The sequence below is a fragment of the Lithohypha guttulata genome, assembly GCF_036872675.1.
Source record: "Lithohypha guttulata strain CCFEE 5908 chromosome Unknown scaffold_7, whole genome shotgun sequence".
In the NCBI taxonomy this organism is placed as follows: domain Eukaryota; kingdom Fungi; phylum Ascomycota; class Eurotiomycetes; order Chaetothyriales; family Trichomeriaceae; genus Lithohypha; species Lithohypha guttulata.
Genome location: NW_027042756.1, coordinates 1 through 16,985, shown reverse-complemented (window position 1 = coordinate 16,985; position 16,985 = coordinate 1). Strand labels below are relative to the sequence as shown.

At 48.2% G+C, this 16,985-nt stretch overlaps 6 protein-coding genes across 6 annotated transcripts; 4 read left to right on the top strand and 2 right to left on the bottom strand.

The window, feature by feature from the left end:
• Positions 1–147: 147 nt before the first annotated feature.
• Positions 148–3,761, top strand: PMC1_2 (plasma membrane calcium; the record flags this gene model as incomplete). Its single annotated transcript, XM_064902172.1, has 2 exons — positions 148–186; positions 234–3,761. 2 exons carry the CDS (start codon positions 148–150, stop codon positions 3,759–3,761), a joined length of 3,567 nt encoding a protein of 1,188 aa, XP_064751146.1.
• An 830-nt stretch (positions 3,762–4,591) lies between these two features.
• Positions 4,592–5,901, top strand: LTR64_007855 (uncharacterized protein; the record flags this gene model as incomplete). The annotated part of the gene is made up of 3 exons (XM_064902171.1): positions 4,592–4,834; positions 4,878–5,209; positions 5,256–5,901. The coding sequence occupies 3 exons, from the start codon at positions 4,592–4,594 to the stop codon at positions 5,899–5,901; spliced, it is 1,221 nt and encodes a 406-aa protein (XP_064751145.1).
• A 552-nt stretch (positions 5,902–6,453) lies between these two features.
• On the top strand, positions 6,454–9,157 carry LTR64_007854 (uncharacterized protein; the record flags this gene model as incomplete). Its single annotated transcript, XM_064902170.1, has 5 exons — positions 6,454–6,925; positions 6,971–7,883; positions 7,932–8,042; positions 8,092–8,399; positions 8,448–9,157. The coding sequence occupies 5 exons, from the start codon at positions 6,454–6,456 to the stop codon at positions 9,155–9,157; spliced, it is 2,514 nt and encodes an 837-aa protein (XP_064751144.1).
• An 11-nt stretch (positions 9,158–9,168) lies between these two features.
• On the bottom strand, positions 9,169–10,342 carry LTR64_007853 (uncharacterized protein; the record flags this gene model as incomplete). The annotated part of the gene is made up of 2 exons (XM_064902169.1): positions 9,169–9,860; positions 9,907–10,342. The coding sequence occupies 2 exons, from the start codon at positions 10,340–10,342 to the stop codon at positions 9,169–9,171; spliced, it is 1,128 nt and encodes a 375-aa protein (XP_064751143.1).
• Positions 10,343–11,651: 1,309 nt separating this feature from the next.
• LTR64_007852 (uncharacterized protein) lies at positions 11,652–12,653 on the bottom strand (the record flags this gene model as incomplete). Its single annotated transcript, XM_064902168.1, has 2 exons — positions 11,652–11,817; positions 11,866–12,653. The coding sequence occupies 2 exons, from the start codon at positions 12,651–12,653 to the stop codon at positions 11,652–11,654; spliced, it is 954 nt and encodes a 317-aa protein (XP_064751142.1).
• A 3,559-nt stretch (positions 12,654–16,212) lies between these two features.
• LTR64_007851 (uncharacterized protein) lies at positions 16,213–16,933 on the top strand (the record flags this gene model as incomplete). Its single annotated transcript, XM_064902167.1, has 2 exons — positions 16,213–16,364; positions 16,420–16,933. 2 exons carry the CDS (start codon positions 16,213–16,215, stop codon positions 16,931–16,933), a joined length of 666 nt encoding a protein of 221 aa, XP_064751141.1.
• Positions 16,934–16,985: the final 52 nt, after the last annotated feature.

The window sequence follows — 16,985 nt, the reverse complement described above, 5'->3', positions numbered from 1 at the left end:
ATTGCCTTGCTATATGATTCTTTAGTATTCAGTCATGTACAACGTCTTCAGCCCACTATCATCCTAACCTGCAAGGCAACACAAAAGGCCTCTCGCTTGGATTTCGACCCCAAACTCGTACAATCTTACGAGGTGCCTGATTTCACCATGGCAGGAACAGCACCAGCTATTATGCTGGATACCTCAGTTAGTACTTGAGTATGATCGCTGGAACTTTTGCTGACAATTCTTAGAACGTTTCATCTGACCACACAGCTCCATCTACAACAGCACAAAGTCAGGATATGTTATCACCAATGACGCCAACCAAGTCGAATTACGATGGACAAACATTACATTCTAGGTCGCCGTCCGTACAGACCAACATTTCTAGAGATCGATCTAATTCCAACAGAACATACGTTCAGCAATCCGATTTGCAAATAGAATCTCCAGAGGAGGCATTACGACCCGATCCTGGTAACGAGAAGGATTTCGTTCGTGAAAACAACCCTTTCGCGTTCACACCAGGTCAACTCAACAAGCTACTCAACCCGAAATCGCTATCAGCTTTCGTCGCACTCGGTGGTCCACAGGGTATCGAGAAGGGTTTGAGGACGAGTCTGACTGCAGGTCTATCTGTGGATGAACAGAAAGTTGATGGTCGTGTCACCTACGAAGATGCGACAACCATCGACAAGAAGTCCGCTTACTCGGCAACACCAGTCGCAGCCGAAGGTGTTACTGCTAGGGAAGTCAAAGGTCAATTCGAAGATCGACTACGAATCTATGGCGACAACAGATTACCTGAGCGCAAACCCGACAGTATTTGGGTCCTGATATGGAGAGCCTACAACGACAAGATTCTGATTCTTCTTTCGATCGCCGCCGCTATCTCTCTAGCTCTTGGTCTGTACGAGACATTCTCTGTTGGTCATGGTGTCGAATGGATCGAGGGTGTTGCTATTATCGTCGCTATCACTATCGTCGTCACTGTTGGTGCTGCAAACGATTGGCAAAAAGAACGACAATTCGCCAAACTCAACAAGCGCAAAGATGATCGAGAAGTCAAGGTTATCAGATCCGGTCGCACAATTCAGGTATCAGTCTACGATATTACTGCAGGTGATATCATGCATCTCGAACCCGGTGATGCCGTTCCAGCTGATGGTATTTTCGTTTCTGGTCATGGTGTCAAATGTGACGAATCATCTGCAACTGGCGAATCTGATCAAATGAAGAAGACTCCAGCTATTGAGGTTTGGCAAGCAATTCAAGACGGTACCGCAACCAAGAAGATGGATCCTTTCATCATTTCCGGCAGCAAGGTTCTTGAAGGTGTTGGTACATTCGTCGTCACTTCAGTTGGTGTCAACAGCTCTTTCGGTAAAATCATGATGTCGCTCCAGACCGCAAACGAAGATACACCTCTACAAGTCAAGCTTGGTGGTCTTGCTAACTGGATCGGTGGTCTTGGTTCATCAGCAGCTATCCTCCTGTTCTTCATCCTGCTCTTCAAGTTCTTGGGTGCTCTATCTGGCAATCCAGGTACTAGTGCTGAAAAGGCTTCAGAGTTCTTGGATATTCTCATCGTCGCAATCACAGTCATCGTTGTGGCTGTTCCAGAAGGTCTACCATTGGCTGTCACTCTAGCACTCGCTTTCGCAACCACTCGAATGTTCAAGGAGAACAATCTTGTTCGTGTTCTACGAGCTTGCGAGACTATGGGTAACGCCACTACCATCTGTTCCGACAAGACTGGTACTCTTACTCAGAACAAGATGACTGTCGTTGCTGGCACAATTGGTGTTGATCAATCATTTGCTTCTTCCCACACTGAGCAGGAGAAGGCTGTCGCTAGCTTCAGCTCTGTCTTCGGCAACCTTTCTCGCAAGGCCAGAGATCTCGTTAAGGCTTCGATCGCACTCAACAGCACTGCATTTGAGGGTGAGGAGAAGGGTGTACCAACTTTCATTGGTTCAAAGACCGAAACTGCTCTTCTCAACATGGCAAAGGAACATCTTGGTCTTGATGGATTAGCTGCTGAACGAGCCAACGCCAATACTGTCCAACTCATTCCTTTCGACTCCAAGAGAAAATGCATGGGTGTCGTCTACGAGATCGAGGGTGGCTACAGAATGCTTGTCAAGGGTGCTGCTGAGATCATGCTTGGTAATGCTACCCAGACTGTCGCCGATATCTACACCGAGAACCTCGCCACAAAGCCAATGACCGGTGAAGACAAGGAACGACTTGCTGCTACAATCGAAGACTATGCTCAACACTCTCTACGAACCATCGGTATGCTCTACAGAGATTTCCCACAATGGCCTCCAGCAGGTGCCAAGCGCATGGAAGATGACAAGAACATGGCTGAATTCGATGATGTCTTTGTCGATATGACTTGGGTTGGTCTTGTCGGTATTCACGATCCTCTCCGACCTGGTGTCATTGAAGCTGTCAGTCAATGCAGAACTTCCGGTGTCGTTGTCCGTATGGTTACTGGTGACAACATTACTACCGCTCGAGCCATCGCTACTGAGTGTGGTATTCTCCGACCTGAAGATAATGCTTTGGTTATGGAAGGTCCTAAATTCAGACAACTCAACGATGCTGAGATGGATGAGGTTATTCCAAGACTTCGTGTCCTTGCTCGATCATCACCCGAAGACAAGAGAATCCTCGTCGGTAAGCTGAAGGCTAAAGGTGAGACTGTTGCTGTCACTGGTGACGGTACCAACGATGGTCCAGCTCTCAAAATGGCTGATGTCGGTTTCTCTATGGGTATTGCTGGTACTGAAGTCGCGAAGGAGGCCTCAGCTATCATTCTTCTCGACGACAACTTTGCCAGCACCATCACTGCTCTCATGTGGGGTCGTGCTGTCAACGATGCTGTCAAGAAGTTCTTGCAGTTCCAGATTACTGTCAACATCACTGCTGTCGTACTTACATTCATCTCGGCCATCTCCAGCTCAGAAAACGCTTCAGTTTTGACAGCTGTGCAACTTTTATGGGTCAACTTGATCATGGACACACTTGCAGCTCTTGCCCTTGCTACTGATCCACCAACACAGAAGATTCTCGAGCGACCACCACAGAAGAAGAGCGAGGCACTCATCACACACAACATGTGGAAGATGATTACTGGTCAAGCTGTTTACCAACTCGTGGTTTCACTGGTCTTGTACTTTGCCGGTATGCAAATCTTCGGCTATGGACCTGAACGACGACAGGAACTCGACACTATTGTCTTCAACACTTTCGTATGGATGCAAATCTTCAACGAGTTCAACAATAGACGACTTGACAACAAATTCAACATCTTCGAGGGTATTCATCGCAACTTCTGGTTTATCGGTATCAACTGCATCATGGTGGGTGGTCAAGTCATGATCATCTTCGTTGGTGGTGCTGCCTTCCGAATTGTCCGACTTGACGGTATTCAATGGGTCATTTGCATTCTGTGTGCACTACCTTGCATGCTATGGGCCATTCTCATCAGATGCCTGCCAGACAAATATTTCGGTGCTGCCTTTGATGCTACCATTAACGGTCTTGCTGTTGTGCTCAGACCAATCAACAAGGTTTTGCACATCATCTTTCATCCAGTTGCCCAAGTTTTCAGAGCAATTGGAAGAGGCACTAAGAGGATGTTTGGAAAGGGCAAGAAGAATGACGTTGATGATTCGGAGAAGGGTATCGGTGCAGTGTCGTCTACACCAATGCCTACTGTATTTACTACCGCGCCGACAAAGACTGTGCCGGAGGTGAAAATTAACTGATGAGTTCATGATACATGAGATAGATTAGACGGCAGGGTGTTTGGTGTTTGGGATATGGAAATACCACGTGTATAGACTTGATAGTATATATTGAATGCAAAAGAACATTCAAAGTTATGATACGCTTTTGCAAGTTGTTTAAACATGCTCATCCTTGTTATTCAAATAGCACGCATGGTCCCTCATCTCCTGCCGTTCCATCTAGGTTCGGTGCGAAGCACCTCATGCATCAAAAGACACTCTCAACACCCAAGCTGGTGACAGAAAGATTCGAGGCTGTCAAGCAAATCACGTAGACTTGCGGTCACGTAACAGGCACTTGCTTGCCACACCTTCTTGACAGTGAATAATCGCGATAATCGGTGACTTGGTACACATGAACACGAACACCACGGCTGAAACTCTTATGCTCCTTTAACTGCACAGATTCAACTGATTAGGACCCAACACCGGAGTTGTGCACAAGCAGTCCAGCGTCTGGACACGAAAGGGAGAGGCCCCCCACTCTTGCCTGCTTGCTCCGATCACGAGTCTGTGGCTACGAAGCCTCTTGTGATGGAGCTATTCAAGTAAGCGCCTGATGGGTGCGAGTTCGTCACACCAGAGGGATTTGTATTGTTACCTCCACGATTGTTCTATGATGGGAATAGTACCCATGTGCAGGTGTACTAGAGTCCCATGACCAGCGTCAATGTTGAGCCTTAACTCGATGCATTAAACGTTCAAGTACCCACTGGAAACAACTTGAAAAACAGGCAACACAACCTGAGACTTCTTGAGCACTATTTGTCAAACCTAGCAATTCTCCTGCATTTGTCCTTTCCTGCAATATGCCTGCTCGAGCATCGCCAACTGGCTTCAAGCCGTTAGAAGACACAAAGCTCTTCAGCTCGGTCAAGTTAGGCCACTTGAGACTCGAGCACAGAGTTGTGCTAGCTCCCTTGACGAGAATGAGAGGCACAAAGGAGGCGGATGGCGTATGGGTGCCCAATGACCTGATGGTTGAATACTACTCACAACGTGCGAGCCGAGGTGGCTTCATGCTTACAGAGGCGTGTCCTATTAGCCGACTGGTGAGTCTGGAATATTTGCTGAAGAAGGAGCTGATTTTAGCAGGCATGTGGCTATCCTGGCGTTCCTGGAATCTTCACTTCCAGCCAGATTGCCGGCTGGCGACGTGTTACCGATGCCATACATGCCAAAGGCGGCTTCATCTATTGCCAACTGTGGCACGTTGGTCGTGCCACAACTCCAGGACTACTTGGTGGAGAGCCAACGCTTAGCTCTAGTCACATACCCATCACAGGCAATGCTCTGGACAATTCAGTTTATGCCTCGTACCCGCCAGCACCTATGACCATTGAGCAAATAAAAGATGTTACGGAAGAATTTGCTGCTGCTTCTCAAAGAGCACTGCAAGCTGGGTTTGACGGTGTCGAGATTCATGGGTAAGCTGAAAACTTAGTCGTTGTTTCCATCACTGACAGTCGGAAGGGCGAATGGATACTTACTCGATCAATTCCTTCACGACAATGTCAACATTCGCGATGACAGTTACGGTGGATCGATTGAGAACAGATGTCGATTTCCATTAGAAGTCATTCAAGCTGTGACAAGAGCAGTGGGGGCGGACAAAGCTGGCATCAGACTCTCACCTTTCAACTACTTCCAGGATACCAGGGATTCGAACCCAGTTCAGAATTGGGCTTACCTGTGCGAGCAGATTGCATCTTTGCCAGAAGCTAGCAGGCTATCTTATGTGCACATGGTTGAGCCAAGATTCGACGAAGTTCTCGAAGAGGCAGCTAAATTGGACTCGCTCGAACGTGATACTCAGTCCGGTAAGACAGCAAACTCGTTGATCCCATTCCGCAATATCTTGCAGAAAGGGGAGGTCAAGTTTCTTGCTGCGGGTGGGTTCAATCGTGATAACGCTGCTCCCAAGGCCGACTCGGACTCGGCGGATGGTGTAGTGTTTGGGAAGTGGTTCATTGCAAATCCAGATCTGCCCAAAAGGTTGAGAGAGGGTTTGCCATTGAATGCCTACGATCGTGCGACCTTCTATGGTGCCGATCCTCCGAGCAAAGGTTATGTAGATTATCCTGCTTTCGAGCCAGGATCTATAGCACCAACGGTGTAAGCATGGACTACTTACGTGCTTAGCACAGCTACGTCCCGGCCAAAGCTCGCGAACCAGGAATGAAAGACAGCGGTGGGCGTTGAAGGCGAAGTCGTTCCAATACAGAAAGTAGTTCCTTGCTGCATCTGCACACGCTGCAGTCTCCACTCCGACATTCCGCCATCTGTGGAACCGCTAAGCTATCAGTGCTGAACCCTGCTTATCAGCACATGGGGTGATGTCGCATTCCAGCAAATGTCCATCCATTTTTGACCAGCAGTAGTGCTGATATCCCCTTTGTATTTACCTGTATGCCCCGTTCTTTCGACCATGGCAGGTCGCTTCTTCTGGATCAGCAGCGGTTACGATACCATTCTATCAGGTCGAGTAGAGCATGCCTCAATATGCAGACAAGCGACATCCTTGTCCTTGGTCTGGGTGCACCAAGTCCTTCACAAGAAGTGATCACCTGAAGCGTCATACTTTAAACCACGACAACGGCAACAGCACCTGCCACCGATGTCGTGCACATTTCAAGAGGCCAGACCTTCTCAGTAAGTCACATGTTGTAAGATGCACTTCAAATTCAACCAACAGGTCAATGCAGATCGTCACATGGCACGGCATAGACAAAAAGACGAAGAGGCTGGAGGTGAAGGTCTTGGTCATGTTGAAACTCGCAAGAAATTATGGTGCGACGACGATGGCAACATCGTTCAGCAACGACCCTTGACGCAGTCCGCACTTTCGGAGCAGCAACAAGATCATGCACAACAGCACGAGGCCATCTTCGACGACCACTACGATGACCTAAGCAATCTAGAACCTGGTCTGATGCCTATATCCCCACCAGCCTCGTCACGGAGCAACGAGCTACAAAACTTGGGGGAGCTTGATCGTAACATGGACGTGGACACTTTCATCGAGAAATATGACGATGCAGTCTTCACTAACTTCCTGGCAAATTCTGCTTGGGGCGATCAGAAATCCGAGGCCGATGGGCTGAAAAAATGGTCCTTTGACAACTTGTTCAAGCCGGATACCGGTAAGTCTAGTGAAAAAGCAGTGGGTTTTACTGAATCGGCGTCAGCTAGCTCGTTCAACATGCCGTTCACCACAATGAGTAACTATAATTGGCTCTTCGAGACTAGCAATGTCGACCCATGTTCTCTTGTCATAGGAAGTCCACGAGATATGCAAATACCACTACCACCACCAATACAGTCCTCTAACAATGGTTCGGAATTTCCGGAGAGCCTAAACCAGCAAGTAGTGGCACGGGGTCTACAGCAACCTGGAAATCTATATTTACAAGGTCATACGAGCATTACGCGGGGTAGGCATACTCAACGAGATCAAGGTTCAAGCCAAGGCATTGGTACGACCGAGAAGCAGACCGAATCAAACCAACCAGTGGGAGAGTTGGTCAACCATGAGAGTGCTCCTTCACCGTCCTCTTTTTCAGCATTCTCTGGGAATGACAAAAGTCCTCACAACTCCGCTGTCTTCAACGACAATATCTTTGAAGAAAATGAAACAGTTCCGTCTGCAGGTAGGCCAATGATAACTGCACTGACACGACAAAAGCTTTTAGACTGGATCATAAGTGCTAAACCTACTACTCCCGAAGGCAATCTCATTTCACAAGATCACCCGCTACTGAAAATATTGGCCTTACAGTCGTACTGCGATGCTTTCTTCGACCACTTCAACACAGCATATCCGCTCATTCACCGAGCCTTATTCGATCCAGAACAAGTCGACACTTCGTTCTTGCTCTCAGTTCTACTGATAGGAGCCACATACATGGATAAGACGGCTCATATTCTTGCTGTTTGCATCCACGATGTGATGAGAGCACAGATCTTTTCTCATCACGCCTTTTCCGCGACACCACAACTGTGGATGCTGCAAACGATATTGCTTGTAGAGTGTTTTGGCAAGTCGCGCGCTGGACAAAAGCAGCACGATATGGCACATCTTTTTCATGGTTTGCTAATCAAGTGCGTTGTTGAGACGTGGTCGTTGTAAATCAGCTGACATCACGCCAGTCTCATACGCCGCAGTGACTGTCAGACAGTCATTGCACCAGATCGCAACCCACACCCTCGCAATCTTGAGGCACAGTGGAGGTTCGCTATGGATGTTGAACAGCGCAAGAGGTACGGCCCTACTCGTAAGTCGTAAACCTTGACTGCTGACATTCATCAGAGTGGCCTTCTTGTGTTTCATGTGGGATACACAGCATGCAGTCCTATTTTCCCAATCACTATGTATGTCTGCTTTTGAGCTGAGATCTACGTTGCCATGCGACACAGCATCCTGGGACGCTTCGAATGCCCGGGAATGGTGGCAAACGGCTAGACATGAGCAGCCCAAGCTATTCCTACCCGTCCTCAAGTCATACATGACCTCTGAACCACAATCCATTGATCTCAATTCCACATCCAGACTACTGATTCTGCATGGCTTGATGTCTATATCGTGGGACATGCGGAGGCGCGAACAAACGTCCTTAGGTACGTGATGTCCCACGAATGAGGTCAGCTTGCTTATCTTGAACATAGGTGTCGTCAACAAAGAGAGCGATTGGCGTGCTCGAATTGGCCAAGCATACGATATATGGAAAGCAGACTTTGATACCTTTTGCATGAACGAGTCATCGGACCTGTGGAATGACTATGATGCAAAGGCAGCTTTCACGCAATTTGCAGTCACAACAACGGCGATTTATCACGCAGCACACATTATACTGAATGCCGACGTCCTGGACTTGCAGATCAACGCTGGTGCGAGACATATCATTGGACGACCTGTCAATGAAGCCGATCGTCAACGCTCCGGGCAGGCAATCGAGAAATGGTTAGGCCTTACATCGGCCTCGGCAGCTACAGCTGCTTGGCATGCTGCACATCTGCTTCGTGCCAGCATACTGCAGCACAATGGCTCCGATACTGGCAATACGTTCCACTACCCTTGGTGCTTGTATCTCGCGACTTTGGCTATCTGGACTTTTCATGCTCAAGACAGTAGCTTGAGGGCACATTCGCTGGCGAAAACGGGAAAACAATCGGATGCGGCAGAGATGAATGCGCTCATCAGTAGCATGAGCAATGTTCCAACTGATAAGCTCAGGCAGACCACAAACAAATACTCGACACACGGGCTACTCCAGACAATGACTAAACGTCTAGGGAATGTTAGATGGGCAGTGATACATGAGGCGGTGAAAGTGCTACAGAAACTTGTCACCATAGATCACGAGGATCAAAGATGAAATTTCTCGTGCTATAAGTTTGACGTGATCCTCGTCTCTGCGTCAAATGCATTCGTGTCTGACAATGCCGGCGCAACCTCTTTCATCATCTTCATGGACTGCTTGCTCCATACCCTTGCAACATCGTCTTCAACGTTGTAACCCAATAGCCAGTCAGAAAGAGATTTATCCCTCCAAGCTAGAGCCTCACCTGCCTCCATGGCCTTCATGATTCGATCACGTTCTTGCTGCTCAGGTCCATCGTGTAGATGATACAGCCATTGTTGCGTGTTTCCTCGTTCTACCACACGTTCAGTTCTTGGTTTCCTGCATTCCTCGTACATTTGCAGCAGAAGCCTTTTCTCCTCTGGAACTCGTGGATTCTCGGATCGTCCAAAGAGCTCTCCGAGCACTGCAGCATCTTCTAATGCCATACCAGCGCCACTTGCCAAGTAGGGTAGTGTGGCATGAACCGCGTCTCCCAATAACGTGAAGGATCCAGATGGATGTGACCACTGATCCATTCCTTTTCGAATACATAATCGCCACTTGTAGACACTCTCGGAAAGGGCTAACAGTTTGGGGATTCTAGGATCCCAGTCTTCGAACAACGCTTGCATTTCCGTAACATCGCCAGCTAATGTGCTTGGTCCGTCTTGAGGCATATCATCAGGCACTAGCAGCACCATGTTCAATAGCTCTCCACCTCTCAAAACATAATTCACTGCCATCAGTCAGTGGATTTTCTGTGCAGGTCATCGTAGACTTACCTGCATGTTTGTCGGGTCCCATCCAGTAATTTACTTGGGGTTTCTCTACAAAGTCTCTCAAAACGGGATCTTTTAGCATATCTTTCGTGGAAAGCAGTAATCGAAATGCCAGATCTCCGGTCAATGTCGGTGGATCTGCCTTGCCCAACATCACTTCCCTAAGCTTTGAGTTGATCCCATCCGCTCCTACTACCAGATCCGCCGCAATGACTTCCCCATTGGCCAAGTCGATGCTCGCACTAATGCCGTCCTTATCACACCGTACGTCAGTAACCCGACAGCCTAGCCTCACCTTCGCACCTAGCTCTAGCGCTCTTTCTACAAGAGCATTATGCAGATTTGCCCTGTGAAAGTCCCAATAGCATGTGCCAGGGTACTTTGCTGCACTCTCTGCGAAGCTCATACCAGAGATAAAGTTGCCCTTCCAGCCCAGCATATTCACGTGACTCGGTGAAGTGCAATGCGTCTCGAGGCGAGGTCCTAAACCCCATGACTGGAGGACACGGGAGCTGTTTGGAAGAACTTGAATGCCGGCACCAACTTCACAAAGTGTTTGAGTGGCTTCAAGTACCGTGACGTTGTGCCCAGCGAGAGACAGCGAGATTGCAGCGCCCAAACCACCAAGTCCAGCTCCGACGATTGTGATCTGGTAGAACAAGTGAGGACAGGCCATATCGAGTAGCAAGAAGACTTACATTGAGTTGAGTGGAGGATTTACGCTCGCGTTTCTGTTTGAGAGGTATTGAAACCATTTCGGCTTTCGGCTAGAGAATTAATGGGAGGTCTAAAGCATAACCATGATCACAAGGACGTGGTGTCGAGTTAAGTGTTGCTGCTTGTAAGGTGTCTTCGTGATGAGGTAAGGTCATGCTCCTTCTGGTATGCCATTAGTGTAGATACCCACATCTCTACACCTTCAACTCAAAGTTGTAGCCTTGCCATGCTTAATCCAGCCTTCATGACTGGACATATGAGACTGTTCTCAGCATTCGTACTACATGGAGTGGGGAGCGCGATAGCCGGCATAAAGGACTGATCCTGCCTTCACGAGTATTGCAGAGAGCCTCGCAACAGCGACTTGATACCGTACGATTATCGCTGTGCCGGATGCATGACTGACGGGTAAAGGCGGATGAGTCATGATTGCCCAGGACAATCTCAAAAGTGGGGGATTATGCATGAGCGTTTTAGACCGTGCACCGTTGATTTCCGTGTAGTAAGCTAAGGGCCCCACATGTGAAGGAGTCGACGCTTGGCAGCGCCGAATGTGAGCCGAAAGAACGTTGTTCTTCAACAATCAAGTGCATCGGGATGGGATATCGTTTGATCCTAATGACAAGGTACAGTGAAACAAGACCTCGAAATGCTTGGTGTCTAGGCTGAGCAGAAGCACTCATGGACTTCGTAATTTGTGGACTAGGCATGCAAAGATAGGCATTAATTAGCTGTCAACATTTTGTAGGCCTTCTAGGTGATAAGTGCCTGTAATAGCCAATACTTAGGCTTGATTGTAGGCTCTCAACACATAAATCTGTTCGTAGTCTCCTGCTGCTACGATGCTTCGATCCACGACTGCAGTATGATGACCCCTGTTTAAGCACTGCAATTCATCGCCATGCTCTTTGGTCTCAGAAAAAGATGCAGACGTCTAGTATTCATCAGTAAAAACTGCAAGACAGTTCACAAGAGGAATAGATTTGTGTAATTTTATCAATAGGGAATAGGATGATCGTGATTGTTTTAAATCACATAGATCTGTTGGCAGTAGTCTTGCCTTCCCCTAAGATCTGACCGGCAGGTGCTGGCATTAATGCACCTTCAGAGGGTGTATTCTTGGATTTGAAATCATCGCAGAGCTGCTCCATAGTCATCCATTCCACACCTTCGTGTTTGTTGATGTATTCGATCAGTCTGGTATAAGTGTCAGTACTGAATCTCTCATGCAGATTTGCCACATACCTTTCATGCATAAGTAGGACATGGGGTCGCCCTGACACATCAGGATGAATGGTCAGTGGGAAAATAAACTCATCATATTCTCGATAGTAGTAGTCAAAGTGATCCCTCCAAATATCCTCAACATCACGAGGGTTGACCCAACCATGACTGTTTGCGTTGTTTTTGATGAACATCATAGGTGGTAAGTCATCAATATACCAGCTGCCAGGTATCTCAACGAGTCCAGTTTCCTTACCTCGAACTAGAGGCTTCATCCATTCTTTCGCTTTCTTACTATAATCGATCTTCGTCCACGTGTCACCCGTACGGAGCCAGTACATATGAGCATCATCATGACCCATAGAGTGATCGTACTCGATACCGTAGCTTAGCAACAGCTCAACACCCTCCTGACTGCATTCCCACCATGGTGCGACACTGCCTCGAGGTGGTTTGCCGCAAAATTCTGTAAGTAGTCTGTATGTCTTGTCTAGAACATCACACTGCTGCTCAAAGGACATATCGGCTGGGTTTTCGTGGGAGTAACCATGGAGGCCTATCTCATGGCCTTGGTCACGAACCATCGCACATTCTTCTGGAAATGTTTCCAGCGAATGACCTGGAATAAACCATGTCGCTTTGATGTTGTACTTATTGAAGAGCTTCAGAAGTCTTCGTGTACCATGGGTGCCTGCAAAAAGCCCACGAGAGATATCGCTGGTCGAGTCTTCACCACCGTACGAACCTAGCCAACCGGCAACAGCATCAATGTCAACACCATAGCTACACAACACTCGCTTCTTGCCCATATTTCAATGTGTACTAGAGACCCAAGCCCTAAGTCGATACGATTGTGCTCGATACCCCTGGACTTGGACTTTTGTTTAAAATACTGGCAGCCAATATTGATGGTCGTCCAGAATGCGGAGCGGAGAAGTCCCTGGTATCGGCAAAGATATCGTACTGCAAGATACGAATTCAGACAGAGGCCCGGATGGGGCTTGGCATTGTGGAGCTGGGCAGATCGCCAGTCGTGGGGGGGCGTGAGAAAGCTAAGACAAGGCTACCCCTGATCTGGTCACTGGACACTGACCACATCCACGATTTGTGTACTGCAGCCAATACTCGGATCACACATCTGAAAGAATGAGTAGAGTAAGTTGCAAATGAGACATACTTAGTTAGACACTGAGGAAGGCGCAGTTCTCACTGAAGGGTCGAGCGGCAATAGTAACAGGAGGCGCACGAGGATGTGGACTTGCTTTTGCTGAAGGTCTTGCTGAAGCAGGAGCTGACATAGCAATCTTCGATATTATCGATCCAGCACTGAGCTTCTTCACAATTGAGCAGGAATATGGCGTGAAGACCAAGTACTACAGGTAATTCAACCCACTCAGGCATAAAACACGGCTAAAACTGCCCAGAGTGGACGTCAGCTCCATTGAGAGTCTTGCGCAAGCCTTCACAGCTTTTAAAGCAGATTTCAATGGGAAGTTGGACATTTGCGTTGCGTGTGCTGGCATCAACAAAAATGTTGCTTTCCTTGACACAGTGTTCCAGGACCATCAGAAACTAATCGGCGTCAACGTCATGGGAGTGTATCACACTGCTCAGCTTGCTGCCAAGGCTATGATTGCAAGCGAGACTAAATGCGGTAGCATCATTCTTGTCGCCAGCATAGCTAGCCATATGTGCATCAGAAGTCAGATGAGCAGTGCATATTGTGGTACTAAGGGTGCAGTCCGAGCTATGTGTCCTGCTATAGCTGCTGAACTTGTGGAATACGTTAGTTGTCCTTTGTGTGGCGATCAACCAATAGCTAACGGCTGCAGGGTATAAGATGTAATAGCATCTCACCAGGGTACGTAAGGACTGAGATGACAGCTCCTTTTCCACATCTTCTAGAGAGCTGGAAAGACGAGATTATGAACGGCCGTGTGGCTGAACCAGATGATATAAGAGGTGGTTGTGTATTCCTTGCTAGCGACGCAAGCTCTTACATGACTGGTCAAGACCTTCTTCTCGACGGTGGAGTTACAAAATGGTAGTCGTTCATAGCTCCTAGATCTCGAGATTTATATCTGTGCAATTGAGTTCGACATATCTTTTGTGATGTTTTCAGCATTGGCGACTACCGCGTGTTGCAAGAGCCGCTACTATGCTTTGCGCCACTGCCAAAACTTTTTCCTCATCGAAACGACGACCAACAATCTGCAGGCCTACCGGATGGTTGTCCATAGTGTCAGCATCGTACTGCTTCCAGTTCCAAGCATCCAGTTCATTTCTTGGTGTATAATCTGTAGGTAATACATCCGTCCTCTGTGAACATTTGCCTGCTGGAAACGACAAAGCTGTATAGTCCAAGAAATTCCATACTTTTGTATAACCAACCCAGCGGCATCCTTTATGGGGTAGTGCTGTGTGTGGCATGGTTGGTGTGAGGAGAATATCGACAGATTGTCCTGACGGGCTTTTTGTGTCTGTCCACTTGTTATGGTACGCATCCTGTAATGCAATTTTCTGCTTGTTCAGCTGCCAATATTCATACACGGATATTGCATCACCTCGACTCAGCAGTGCTTCCACGTGTGGAATGAAGGGTTCACCACCCGCCTTGATGGCTCGACGAATGTCTTCGCCACCATCGGCGCTATAGTAACGGTCCTGGTTCGGTCAGAGACATCAGGAATCAGCCAAAAGATTACTCACCATTACTGATACACATTCGGCGTGTAAACTCGGTTCCCAGGTGATAATCTCGTGACCAGCCTCTTTGAGCTTCGAGACAGTCTCATACAAGCAACGCTCAATGGGAGGATGAACTTTTACAACGCCATCGTCAATCATGACGCCTATAGTCAATCGCTTACGCTGATACTCTTGGAAGATCGCATCTCGCCAAGGAATGGGCGGACATGCAGGATCTGAAATCCATGGCCTTGCATCGATCAAAAGCTTCGTGATTTGCGTCATTCCAGATAGTGAACGTGTCAGTGGTCCTATCGAGGACGGTACATGCTGTTGACCTTCTGTGGAAACTGGCACTCCTTGATAGGATAGGCGGCCACTCTGTCTTGCATTAGCAACCGGTTACCAGGTCATCTGTACCTACGCTTGGTTTCAGGCCCCACAACCCGTTCATATGACTCGGGATCCTTACGGAGCCACCAATATCTGTGCCGAAGCCGATGACCGAAGCATTCAGTGCAAGCAAGACCGCCTCCCCACCTGTCGATCCTCCAGGCGTAAAGGCTGGATTGACTGGATTTGTTGTCAGACCCCATAGAGGATTTTCAGTCTCACACCACTGGTACCGTCAGCATATTCGGCATGGAAGCAAGCAGGTATTACCATAATGCTTTGAGGAATGTTCGATTTAGCGATCACAATGGCGCCGAGCCGTCGCAGGGTTGACACCAGCCAAGCGTCAGTCACTGCAACTTGAAATGCTCTGGCAGTGTAGCCCAACGTAGTATCGTAGCCAGAGACATTGAATTGGTCCTTGAGTGTTACAGGAATTCCGTGCAGTGGACCAACTACCTTTCCAGAGGTTTTCAGGATCTGATCTTGAGCTTGTGCTTCTCGAACCGCTGCATTGAAGCATATCTCTGTCAAGCAATTAGTCTAGACATCATCAGTTGATCGTCATGTGCCAGTTGAACATCGTACTTTCTCGTGGGCTAGTATGGCCCTAATAGGTTGTCAGCTGCGAACTTTCAACCCGCGAAACTTGCCTTTTGATATAGCCGACCACAACTTGCTCTGCAGTCAATCGACCCGTAGAGATACTGGCTTGCAAAAAATCGAGGTCTCCTAAGTCGGGCAGATCTTGTTCAACCACTCTCGATGTTTGTGTTTCGGAATCTTGTCCATCGCGTCCAGCCAGAAACGACTTTATGGCAGCATCTCTTTCTGCTCGTTTCTTTGCAACAACATCAGTCCATACTATTTTCCCATGCTCATGCTTCGTCATTGTATTCTAAGATCGTGCCGCTACCTACAGAACGAGCTGTGATCGGCAGCCAGTCGTCAGCACATCGGCGGCGAACTCGGGCTGGATTGGAATGTTTGCTCCCTTTGCACAGACTATGAACCTTGATCTGGCAAGTCCAGCGATCCCTGGATCTTCAATATTCGAGCTTATGGCGTGTTCATCAAAGGTGGGGGTTTATCTTCTCGAAGGTGCGAATGTGTCCGTATCTGTACCCAGGCAGAGAATTCTGGCAGCTCGCTAGGCGATGCCACGAATAATCTCGCGGCACTGAAATCCTGCTCCGACGATGAAATGGCCAATATGAGATGAAGGTCGCGCCATTTGCAAAACGATGGTGTTGACATCTTCATCAATAATCGCAGCGGGTATCAATCATGTCGCCAGCCCTTACCATTGATGAAGCATCGCTTCCGCCACGTGCGGATGCGTTCCAGAGACAACAGGATGTCAACGCACAAGACGTCAACGAACAAGACATGAGCGATGTCGTTATCGCAGGGGCTGGTCCGGCTGGGCTAATGCTGGCGTGAGTGCAGTATCCTTGGCGAAGCAGTCACGTGTGCAATGCTAACAGCAATCAGGTCGACGCTTGCAAGGTATGGCATTAGACCGACCTTGGTCGACGACAGAGCGGACAAGACGACTACAGGTAGAGCAGATGGCTTGCAGCCGAAGACTATTGAGACTTTTCGGCAATTGGGACTAGCAGATGACTTGCTGCGAAAGGGTGTCAAGATTTACGACATATGCTTCTGGAATTCGACGGCACTACAGACGCTACGGCGCATGCGGAGGGTGGAGCATTACCCAAATTCGCTCGATGTCCTTGATCCCTTCATCCTTCTTGTGCATCAGGGTATGGTAGAGGATGTTTTCCTGAAAGACATGGCACAACGAGGTGTGCATGTACTTCGATCATTCGCATGTACAGGCTTTACCAAAAGTTCGAAGCATCTCACAGTCGAAGTTCAATCTCAAGGTATTGAGCAAAATACGAAGACGCTAAAGACACAATATCTTGTTGGCTGTGATGGCGCTCACTCTAAAGTTCGCAAAGCCATTTCCGGTGCAGTCATGGAAGGGCTTAGGGCTTAGGGCTTAGGGCTTAGGGCTTAGGGCTTAGGGCTTAGGGCTTAGGGCTTAGGGC